The sequence below is a fragment of the Myotis myotis genome, unplaced genomic scaffold (genome assembly GCF_014108235.1).
Source record: "Myotis myotis isolate mMyoMyo1 unplaced genomic scaffold, mMyoMyo1.p scaffold_m19_p_18, whole genome shotgun sequence".
NCBI classification, from domain to species: domain Eukaryota; kingdom Metazoa; phylum Chordata; class Mammalia; order Chiroptera; family Vespertilionidae; genus Myotis; species Myotis myotis.
Genome location: NW_023416322.1, coordinates 21,252,487 through 21,265,328, shown reverse-complemented (window position 1 = coordinate 21,265,328; position 12,842 = coordinate 21,252,487). Strand labels below are relative to the sequence as shown.

Genomic DNA, 12,842 nt, shown 5'->3' with positions numbered 1-12,842 from the left:
TTTAACCAGAGATGTCAAAAAAGAAAAAAATTTATCCAAAAACAATATGAAGCAAATGAAAAATCTTTTACTTACGGACATAAAAGATTTATTGAGATTGGCAAAGGGACACCATGATCTTGGATGTAAGGACACAATAATGCAACAGTGTTAATTCACCCCCAAAATTAACCTATAATTCAATACAATCACTACGAAAATTCCATTAACATTTCTAAATCTTGCCCTGGCCAAGTAGGTCAGTTGGTTAGAGCACCATCATGATATGACAAGATTGTGGGTTCATTCCCTCATCAGGGCACATATCAACCAATGAATGCATAAATAAGTGGAACAATGTATCAGTGTCTATGTCTCTCTCTCCCCACCTTCCTCACTCTAAAATCAATAAAATAAATTAAAATAAAATATTTCTAAATCTTAATAACCCAATCCTAAGAATTTTTAGAAGATATAATATGCAATAACATCCAAATAAATTTTGAACAAGAACACAATAATGGGGAGCTAACTAGATAAACATACATTTTAAGCTTATAATTACTATATAATTAAAATAATATGTTAACCAAGTGCAGGAAGCAATAAAGATCAATGTAACCATGGAGAGAGTTTTTTAAAGATCTGTAACATTTGAGAATTTAACATATGAAAAATATGATTCTTCAAAGCTGTGGGAATTAATGAACTACTCACTAATTAGTGCAATGGAAAAGCATTTAAGTTTCTTCCAACCTCAAATTATATATATTTTATCTGAAATAAAAACTTCAGATAGGTTCAAGTTGATAATATAGAAAATACAAGAAAAAAATACTTTTAAAATAAACTTATAAACTAATATTCATCAATAAAAAATGATTACTATCTAAACAAAATGGTTAAAATATATATCTAGAGCATGAAACACTATAAAGCTGTTGAAAGAATGAAAAACCTATTACATACTACCACAGGAAGGTCTTTCAGACATATAAGTACAAAAAACAAATTTGGGAGGAAAAATTTATAAATATAATGCCATTTATGAAATAAAAAGAGAAGTATTAATATGTGTGTATACACACACACACACACACACACAGTTCTGAGGAAATACACATCAAGCCATGAACAGTTTCCTCTAATAAGGGAATATGGAATGAGGGTAGGAATACCAAAGGGGACTTTCATGTCTATTCCATATGCTTCTGTACTGATTTTTCTTTTACACTTAGATACCCCTTCAGATATTTTTATACAATTAAAAAATGCAAATTTTGAAAATAATAAAAGTTACTGTAACAAAAACATTCATATATCAACCTTTCTTTCCTGTAAGAAACAGATGGGTGATACTAATTGTGCCTGTTGGTGCTGCTAGTTTTAGGAAAATGTTTTCTTAGTAATAATCTGGATCCACAAAATGCTAAGTTAAGTGGCAATCTTCAGTGCTAAGTATTGTTATTTTAATTCGCTGGAATCAGAATAGACAGAGGAACATGTTAACAAAATTGTACATACTACGTATCACATTAAGCCACAGAACATTTCTTTGACATTGACATCAAGTGAAAGGTTTCTACACCCTCCTCTCCTTAGAAAGCAAACCAGGGAATATAAATTGCCTGGGCCTGCTGAGCTTTGTGTTCTGCTGGATCAAAAGCCAACACTGGCAGAGCTCACTATGGAGGAGCCGGCAGTACCACCACCACAGAATCAGCACATTTACTGCACCAAGCGAAGAATGGGGGAAAAACGCTCAGTATAGTTCTTATTTTTTAAGCAACCAAAATTAAATTTAGCATAGTATTCTATTTAATGTGTATTAATCTATTTAAGTGGAATACTGAGGAAGTTTTCTAATTATAATTAGTATAATGACCACAATTTACATACTAAAATTATGCACTCAAACCAAAAGGGCAAAGATTATTAACCAAGAGTCATTGTACAAAATATCATACTCTCAGACACACAAAACAAGACTAGTTTTTTTAACTGTCTCATGAGGATGTTCATCAACATCTAAGCAGCATCATTCTTTTGGACAGCAGTTCTATCATACCTAAAAATTCTCTCAGAGACATCTACATAGTCAATTACTATAAAATAAATGAATAAAGAACATAGAAAGTACTCTGGAGAGTTAAGCAAATTTTTTTTAATTCTACCATATTACTTCAAGAGGAAAAAAAAGTCTTTTAAGTTGCATATTGCAATAATAAACTAAATATACCACTTTAAGTAGCTACATAGATTTCAACACAGGATCATTGAAGTACTTCATTTTTAACACTAACATTCTATAAAATAGTGCCATCCTGAAATTATTTATGTTTAGTCTCAAACACTATAGCATGCAAGCTGCTATATATGGATATTTTATACATCTGTGTGCACATCTGGATATAGAGAAAAATTAGTCACCTACACAGTTTTATCAAGTAAAACTGTTAACAATCAGACATATTGTCATTTAAGATGTTTTTAATCAATGACTATTTCAGAAATATATGAAAACATATAGAATAAAAAAAATTGTTCCACAATTATTCACACTTACTATGTGGCATATACCGTTTGTAAAGGACACAAGGTAAAGAAATCAATTCTTACAACCTAGTATCTTAGAATCCAAGAGTCATTTACACAAATATTTGTGCAATTGGTACACAATATCATCAGTTAGTAATTTTCTAAAGACCCTCTACCAGTATGGTCTAATAAATCAACTACAAACATTAGAGGATATATAGAGATAATATTTTATACTTTCTTACACATTCATAGAGAAACATGGATTTATTATATTCATTTTTTTATCATAGTAGCACAATATACTATCACTGGTATCTGTTAAATCTTAATTTCTAAGAAGCAAAGAGAGTAAAAGTTGTAATCTACAACAAAGGGGGAGGATATAAAAGCCTTCAAATAAGAAATATTAGTGACAGTAAACCTAGATTAAGACAGCAGTTCAATGTTACCATGAGATTCCAAATATCCTTGTTAGTACCTACTGCTCCCTTCATTAGACCATCCTATATAATAAGAGGGTAATATATAAATTGACCCTAATGGCAGAATAATCAGAATGACCATTGGACCAGTCACTATGAGGCGCAGTGACCACCTTTTGGTCCCTTTACCTGGCTGGCAGGCTCCGATCACTTGATAGCAAATAGGGAACCAGGGTTGGGTGGCAGGGTATGCGGGCGGCACCAGGTCAAGGCCCCCATCCCCCCCCCCCGTCGCCCCCACACGGAGGGTGACCTGCGGCAGAGGCAGGGACGGCGAGCGGGTGGGAACAGCTGACCTCTCAGTCCCTTCCCCGGCTGTCAGACACCGACCACCCTCGAATGGGGAACCAGGAGTGGGTGGCAGCGGGGGGTGGGGCCAGGCCTAGGGACCGTACCCGTGCATGAATTTCGTGCACCAGGTTTCTAGTAATATCTAAGTCTGACTCTGTAGCCACAGAGTATAACACCTAACCCTGACCTACCATTTTGAAAACTTCAATACGGTCTCAAGAGAGATGGGGGGGGGAGGGGAGCCTAAGTATTTTTGCACACACACCCCAAAAGGTTAGGCACCATCATACACCAAAACTATAGAATCACAAGTAGGTACCCTAATTCTTTTGGTCTCTATCAAATCTGTATCAATTTGGGCAAGTAGGGTTTTATGTGGTTTAAAAAACAAAACAGAAATTAAGTACTTAGAACAGCCGTGCGCAAACTACGGCCCGCGGGCCGCATGTGGCCCGTTTGAAATGAATAAAACGAAAAAAAAAAAAAAGACTGTACCCTTTTATGTAATGATGTTTACTTTGAATTTATATTAGTTCACACAAACACTCCATCCATGCTTTTGTTCCAGCCCTCTGGTCCAGTTTAAGAACCCATTGTGGCCCTCGAGTCAAAAAGTTTGCCCACCCCTGACTTAGAACATGCCTGACACAGTACCCAATAGGTGCCATTTTTTTCTTCACCACTTCTTCCATGAACTGAGGCCCACCCTAAGTGTGTCAACAGAACCCTATGTGCCCTACCTCACTTTTCCCTGATTTCAAGATTCTTTCAAAAATGAATCTCTCAATAGACTTTCAACATATGAACCTTTAGAGATAAAAAGAAATGTTGAGGCCAAAGCAAAGACACATCATCTCTTCCTACCACCAAAATATGAGGTAAAACAGTGACACTAGTATATGTGTACACTAGACATGGGACACATGGACTTCAACCAGTTTTAGGTAGAAGAGAGCTGATACCTAATGTTTTCAAACAAGAGTCTCTGAATCCCTTTGACCCATTACTCATCTTAATCGCACATCACCAATGGTTCTCAAAGTGTGACCCCCTCAACCAGCTGCATCAGCTATTCTGGAAATTTGTCAGAAACGCAAATTTTTGAATCCCCTGAAACCCGAATCAAACTCTGGGAGTGAGACCCAGCAATCTGTCTTAACAAGCTCTCTATGCTAACGTTTTAAAGCAGTTCTTCTACATGATTTGGTGAAGTATCTACAGTGAAAACTCCAAATTTACTTATTCCAGAAGAAATGTTAAAATTGATGAGGTTAACATTCTTAAGTATTTTAAAATCTCATTTCCACAATATGAGAAAAAGCTCATTTGATTTACAAAATCATGAACATAAAAGTCCCACTAAAACATGCTTTTAACAAAAACTATAATCAGAGTTAAAAATAATACAGGGAGGCACAAAAAGTCTAAAGGATGTCAGATGAAGGAGGTAACAATATACAAAGCCATTAAATATTAACTAGCAAACAAATGTGCCAGATTAGAATGAAATCTCTAAACTTTATATTTGCATTGGCCTGTGTCTCTGATTCAACTTCTCTGAATGAAGAAAAAACATCCTATGAAAAGAGTGAATGAAAAAGAACTATGGACTATCCTCTAATTCAGCGGTCGCCAACCAGTGGTCCGTGAGGTCCAAAAGGTTGGCAACCGCTGCTCTAATTGACACCCAAACCCCTAAGACAAGTCATGGTAAGAGGATAATATTTACCTTCAGAGGAATATAGTACTAATGTAATTTCAGATTCTCCTATGATTCCAGATTCCCAAAATTTCCCTACCTTTTTGCTTCTAGAAGTCCTTTAATAACGAAGAGTCACTTGAGAGAAAAAGATTTAGAGATAGAAAACATACTTTAAAAGTAAATGCTAAGACAATTCTACACTTTAGCATGCCATCGTGTTGATAATAGCAGTATCGTAGATAGAATACAAAACATTTTCATATATGACTCAATCTTCACAACCGTCTTGAGGAAAGTAACGACAACAACAAAACTGTTTATTGAGTACTTAGTGCCTGGCACTTCCGTTAAGAGCCTTACATAATTTTATTATTTAATTCAACAATCTGCTGAGGTTGGAGTTGTAAACCATTTACTAATGTCAGATACAAGGCAGGATTTGAATCTATGTTCTCTAAATAGCCACAGTATGGCAAGATTTGGAGAAAAGGGCTTAGTTTCAGTCCGATAACTTAACAGCTAGGTGACCTTGAAAAGTCAGTTCTCTTAACTTTTTTTAATGTATTAAAATGAGAAGATTAATACCTGTCCCCACCTATTTCAGAGTAACAGTAAAGATCAAATTAAGTAAAAGCCATAAAAGGTCTTCATAAACTCTAAAAAAACTACACAAATAAAAATTTATCATCATCATTCCCAATTTTGTTAAAGAGAATGAACAGGAAAAACAACATAGAATGGGGGATAGAATGGGAAAGATGCCGTTTTTTCTTTTGTTTTCTTTTTAAAGCATACTGAAGGAGAAACTTCAGACTTCACAATTTTCCTGGAACTTACTGGCAATTGGTTTAATAAATCTGTACCACAATTTATATTGCCATTTTGCTAAAAACAGACACAGCTATCTATATATCTGCAACTTATACAGATTTGGAGGTTGATAAAAATCTAACAGCTAATTTCATTTTTAAAAGTAAAGTCACTTTCATAAGAATAAGTGACCACAATACAAGGTCACCATAATTAAGATTCCCATGCAATTTAGCCTTCCTGTTCTTTTCTACAGTATCATGTTGAACCTGGGATGCCCATATCTTTCATGACGCAAAGATTAAAACATGAACTATAGATCCAAAATAAATAAACCAGACCACTCAAAATGATAAGTTGATTTAAGGGAAATTTTCTGTTATTCAAAACTTCACAACTTAAGGTTAACTTTTAATAGTATTTTCAGTAAATGAGAGAAGAAGTTTAAATGAAACCATTCAACTGTTGTAAGGTATGTCAGATATTAAAAAGAAAAGTATTTAACCCCAGATTACTTACTAGTCACAAAACATCAGCTCACCAAAAAGGTTCAATAACAGAGATCAGAAAAGCCACACAGTACTCATCTCTTTCATACCAAAAACAGCCCTATTATTTTTATTCCTTCTAAATTGCATTCACAAAATTCACAAAAATTGCAAGGCAAATTATTTTAACAACTTATATATATTAACAATAAAAAATACCATTCTCGCCCTAACTGGTTGGGCTCAGCGGAGCGTCAGCCTGCGGACTGAAGGGTCCCAGGTTCGGCACATCCCCAGTAGGGGGCGTGCAAGAGGCAGCTGAATCGATGTTTTAGGGGGCGTGCAAGAGGCAGCTGAATCTACGTTTCTCTCTCATCGATGTTTCTAACTCTCTATCCCTCTCCCTTCCTCTCTGTAAAAAATCAATAAAATATATTTTTAAAAAATACCATTCACATTTTCAATAAGAAAATACCATTTCTTTCTACAGAAGAAAAATCATGGACTCTGATAAAACATTTCTATAACATGTACATGTTTACTGATTAACTACATACAATATTTGATCCACTTTAAACCTATAGGTAAACTCGATAGCTTGTCAGACTTAACTTTCATATATAAAATTGTGTGCAAATACCTCAATACTGAAACAAGACAGTGATTTGTATACTAGTTCTAAATCTAGATTTTTGTGTGTAAATACGTCCACTGAGGAATTTTTAAATCTAATTCATTTATTCATTCAATACCGAATCTACTACATATTTTTAAGCAGTGGTTCTCAACTGGGGGCAACTGTGCCCCCCAGGGGGCATTTGGCAATGCCTGAAAATGTTTCTGGTTGTCACAATTGGAAGGGAGAGGAAGTTGTTGCCAGAAAGGTATGCTACAGACATCTACTAAGAAGAGGCCAGGGATGTGGCTAAACATCTTATAAAAAGCACAGGCCAGCCCCCACAACAAAGAATTATCCATCCCAAAATGTCAATACTGCCAAGGTTGAGAAACTCATCTATGTAAAAGTTTGTAAACACCCATCTGTCTAAGAATAATACTCATTTCACCTCTGTTTACTATATTATTTGCTAATTTCCTTATTTTCATACTAGTCTTTGGCAACAAGCTTACCCTATTCCCATCCTTTCAATCAGTGTCTAACTTCCAAACCTGTCAACAAAAAATCACCATCTCAGCCAATGTCAAAACCTTATCATCTTTGACTCATCTCTATTTTTAATAATGGTAGAAATGGTAGCAGCTAACACATACTGAGCTCTTCACTGTGTGCAAGGCACTATTCTACGTGCCTCATATATATTAACTCATTAAATCTAGGTTTAAGTACTAAGTACTCTTATTAGGCCCATTTTACAAATGGAGAATCCAAGGCACAAAAGGTTAAATACTTTGCCCAAGGTCACACAGATAATAAGCAGCTGAGCCAAGTTTCAAATCCAGGCAGCATGGCTCCAGAATTCATGCCCTTAATAAATACTCCAAAGTGATCTCTCCTATTTCCCCCTCTATGTCAAATCATTAAGTTATTTAAGTTCCACAAGGACAGGGACTCATATTCACAGCAACATCCCCAGGGCCCAGTACATAACAGATGCTCAAAAAAATTTTGTTTGTTAAATGAATGAAATATCCCTTGACCTTACCCCTCCTATTTCCTCTGCCTCCACTCAAGGCCAGTCTTTGAGCATTTCATACTTGGGTTTGTTGCGGTATCCTATAAAACAGCCAATCAGGTAAATTGATATAAACTCCTTTCCCACATTTTCCATAACCAGAGCCCATCCAACGTATTCCAAGTTTTCTTCCCACTGCTTTTCAATTAAAATAATAAAATCTTAAGAGTCAGAAGGTACCTTAGCAATCACCCGGTCCAACATTTTAAAGATTAAAAAACCAAAGATGGTAATTGACTAAATCACCTAGCCAGGTGTAGCGAGGACGACGACTTGATTCTTGCCATTTCTGCTCTACTATCACTCCTGGAGTATTTGCTTAACTCCTGACAGTTGTGTCCTCACTATCCCATCAACAAATTATGTTTGTTTCCATTGTCCAAGCTTAATTTGTTTCTCCTGACCAGCCTGCCCTCATCTTCTTGCTCCGTAAGTCCAACTCCCATCCATCCTTCAAAATCTCTTCTATTCCATTCTTCATGACTTCCTCATTCTCTGAAAATCTTATGTCCTGAATAAGATGCTAGAGCAGTGGTTCTCAACCTTCTGGCCCTTTAAATACCGTTCCTCATGTTGTGACCCAACCATAAAATTACTTTCATTGCTACTTCATAACAGTAATGTTGCTACTGTTATGAATCGTAATGTAAATATCTGATATGCAGGATGGTCTTAGGCGACCCCTGTGAAAGGGTCGTTCAACCGCCAAAGGGGTCGCGACCCACAGGTTGAGAACCGCTGTGCTAGAGGCAGAGGATTACTGTTGCCTACTGGGCCAAGTTTAACCCACATTAACACTTTCCACAAAGCAAAGCTACGTGGATTTCTTCCCTGAAGACTATTCACCCACTCTTGCCTCCTGTGTTTTATAAATATATATATATACCGTATATAAATATATATATATATACCGTATATAAATATATATATATATATAATTATTGATTTCAGAGAGAAAAGGACAGGGAGAGGGAGACAGAAACACCAATGATGAGAATCATTGATCGGTTGCCTCCTGCATGCCCCCAACTAGGGATCCAGCCTACAACCTGGACATGTGCCCTAGACCAGAATCGAACCCAGGACCCGTCAGTACGCAGGCCGACACTCTATCCACTGGACCAAACCAGCTAGGGCTGCCTGTGTTTTAGGAAGTGATTTCAATAAAGAATAAGCCATATAACACCTTCTTAACATGTTCACTCACATCCCTGGAAGAAAAACTCACTCACATCTTTAATCAGGGGTCCTCAAACTACGGCCCGCGGGCCACATGCAAATACAAATATTGTATTTGTTCCCGTTTTGTTTTTTTACTTCAAAATAAGAAATGTGCAGTGTGCACAGAAATTTGTTCATAGTTTTTTGTTTTTTTTTTTAATATATTTTATTGATTTTTTACAGAGAGGAAGGGAGAGAGATAGAGAGCTAGAAACATCGACGAGAGAGAAACATCGATCAGCTGCCTCCTGCACATCTCCTACTGGGGATATGCCTGCAACCCAGGCACATGCCCTTGACCGGAATCGAACCCGGGACCCTTCAGTCCACAGGCCGACGCTCTATCCACTGAGCCAAACCGGTTTCGGCCATAGTTTTTTTTTAAACTATAGTCCGGCCCCCCAACGGTCTGAGGGACAGTGAACTGGCCCCCTGTTTAAAAAGTTTGAGGACCCCTGTCTTTAATAGTAGACATGTAATTCTTGAATGGCCCCAAATCCCTTATATCTCCTCCACTAAGGAACAACTCAGCTTGTTCACAAAGTCCAAACCCAGAATTCTCTGAATACAACTCACCTAGCAGCCACAGCTTCCTGAGTTCATCTTTTTCTTTGCTTTACTTCCTCCAAAACTCCAGTTCTAAGGAACAGTTCACACTTCCTTTTCTGCCCCCACCCCCATTCCCTACTCTGTGCAGTACAGAACATCTTTTATCCTTTATTATTTTCTATAGGCCTCTTCAGGGAGAGTCCAGTTTGCTACCTCTCATCCAACCTCAACTACCCCTCCTTTATATAGAGGGCATATCTATGTCTTCAGCTTCTCTCAGGCCTCAGGTTATCTAAACCTCATGAAGGTCAACTTTGTTTTTTCTTTTCCTCCCTTCTCCACTCTCCCTTCCTCTAAAAAATCAGTCTCAAAAGTGGGGTGGGCGGGAGCAGCTCAGAGGAAGTGCAAAAGAATCCACTGGGCTGCAGGAAAAGATACATATTAGAACTTAATTTATTATACTTATTGTTCATTTCATGCTTTCTTAAATTCTATTTCTGTGTACATTATAAGTTGCATACATATTAACACAGTTCAGACAAATATAAAATTTAAAAGATACATTAATACCTGAGGTTTATGCTCTTTTACTGATAAAAGTGTATGATCAGGAGACAACTATTCTAAAAATACCTTGGTAACCAGAGTAATAGGTTCCAGACTACAGAGAGGAAATACGTATGAATACATACACACCCGGTAGAAAGAAAAACTTGTTCGTATCCAAAACCCTAACCATGCCCACCAATCTCCTCTAACCCCTACCAGCCATCTCAGGATTCTATCCTACTTAAAAGAGCAGAAGAGAGGTAAACCCTTCATTTCCAGTTTGTTTTGGGGGGGGGGGGTTTTGGGGGGGGCGGTAATCAAAAAGTGCTAAGATACACCCCTTAGCTCTCCCATGGGCGGGCATTGCCCACTGTCCTGGCACTGCACATCGCCTGACTTACGAACAGACTTTCTACGCCACTGGCTCCCGAGATTCCGTGGCTCTTTCCCCATCCCTTTAAGACACAACTCCCGTTCTCTTCGCTAACGATCGATTGATACCAACACCCCCAGGATGGAGCTCACGCCTCCCCTCCCCTGGCGGCACTACCCACCGCGCCCTCCTCCCGGAGCCGCGCAGCCGGGTCCCAGGACGGAGGGGCAGCCCGACCGCGGTCCCCGAGACCACGGCTCTCGCCCCCGCCCCCGGCGCTGCCAGCCGGGCTGGAGACGGGAGGGGGAGGGGTGTGCCTCGCCTCCCGTGACGGGCCCAGATGGCAGCCGATTCCGCCCCCACGCCCGGGCACCCTTCCACCGCGCGACCCCCTCAGGCTGCCCGTCCGCCGCCCACCCCGCCCCAAGCCCGCCCGCGGCCTCCCGGCGCCCTCGCGCCGGCCCCCGGGCACACTCACCGTGCTGGGTGAAGATATTGAAGCCGGCCTCCGTGGTGCGCCCCGCCAGGTCCCGCCGGCGGCCGGAGGGCCTGGCCGCACTGCTGCCCCGGCTCCCGCGGGGCTGCGTCTGCTGAAGCCCGGGAGCCTCCCCGACGCGGCCCACCTGCTGCCCCATCCCGGCGCTCGCCAACTCCCGCGCCCCCGCCGACCCCCGGTCACATTCCTCCTCGGCTCCGGCCTCGGGCTCCTGGGGTTGCTTCGGCCTCCGTGCCAGTCCTGGCCCCGGCCCTGGGGAGCCGGGTGGCCGGCGGCTCCTCACCCGCACTCCTCACGCTGCCTCTCGGCAACTCACAGACCCTCCTTCCCCCTCCTCCTCCCGCGGCTCCGCGTCCCCAGCGCCGCCGCCGCCGCCGCCATCTTTAAACCACCGAGCTCTGGGAAAGCATGGAGCAGAGCGTCTCCCGCCCCCCCACCCAACCAGTCACCTCCGCTACTCCGAGGGCCGACTTCGCGCCGGCCCCGCCCCCTGCGCAGGCCCCGCCCCCCTGCGCAGGCCCCGCCCCCGGTGGGAGCCCCAGTGCCCACCTCGCTAGCACGGCCGCTGCCCCGTCAAGGTCTTTCGGACCTTCGGTCCCTTCCCCGCATCTCGGACTCCCACGTTCCGCTTCACACGCGACCGCCTTTGGTGGTCGGTGGGTGTCAAGCCCTCCCTGTCCCACCTCCACCTGCCACATGAATCCGCCCAGCGATGCGCCCCGGGTGCACCGCGCCTTAGCAGGCACAGCTGGGAGAGACAAGCACGGGGCAGGAGGTGGTTGCCGTCCAGGTGAGGATCCCTAAAGTGCTCGGGAGGATCTCTGTACACACCCTTGTCAGCAGCAGGCCGAGGGTCAAAATCAGCCAAAATGTGCATGAAGATAGTAAAGAGGTACACTATTGTTTCATTGTGATTTTTTTTTTTTTTTTGGAAATTATTTCATGATGGTAAATTGCACTCGGCTGGCTCGGTTGTCTGCACTCTACAGACTCAGGGGAGAAGCAGTTGTGGCCCCAGTCCTCGTATTATGTTACCATGAATTCCTCTTGAACTCCTTTACCACCTAACCACATGTGTGTTTCTGTTACCCTCACAATGCTTGACAGTCAAGCTAATCTTCCCACTGGTGTGCTTTATAAACCTGGCACGTGGTCAGGTCTTCTTTTGATGACAAAGGGGGACAAAAATCTATCTTTAACTCTGTTTTCTGAGTCAGGACTTACTCACCCTTAATTTATATTATCTAAAGAGGGTGAGTCAAGCAGAAAAGTGTGTTTATACGCACACACAATACATATTTATGTGTGCAAATATTCACTTATCCCCCCAGTACACATTCTTGCATCTTAATATTGATCCAGCTTTTTAAATTTTCAAAGAATTGGATAATTATCTTCCTTTGGCTTTTCTATTTCCTTTATAAAAAGTATCAGTTATTGAGGGTATCCCACTGAAAATTTGCTTAAAATGAAAGCAGAGAGGATGGATGCCATGGTAAAGAAGCAACAAAACAATCACTGGGAAGATAGGTTTAGGAGAAAGAGGGAACTGCTGGTCTCCTTTACATGTCTTAAAAGCCTGACCTTAGATGAACCATCCCTGACATTGATACTCACTATTATAAGAGCACTATGAAATTATTCCATTGCCATCCAGGCTGTGGCCA

The 12,842-nt window shown here is 40.8% G+C and overlaps 1 protein-coding gene across 3 annotated transcripts in view; it reads right to left on the bottom strand.

Moving 5' to 3' along the window:
- The window catches only part of ABL2 (ABL proto-oncogene 2, non-receptor tyrosine kinase), a 93,726-nt gene extending 82,151 nt beyond the window's left edge, over nt 1-11,575 (bottom strand). For all 3 annotated transcript variants that reach the window (XR_004973391.1, XM_036344434.1, XM_036344436.1), the window contains exon 1: nt 11,158-11,575. Coding sequence is in view for 2 of the 3 variants with exons in the window: in XM_036344434.1 (XP_036200327.1) it covers nt 11,158-11,314 (157 nt within the window). In the remaining variant the exon portion in view is untranslated. The remainder of the gene's footprint in view (nt 1-11,157) is intronic.
- Between the last annotated feature and the right edge of the window lie 1,267 nt (nt 11,576-12,842).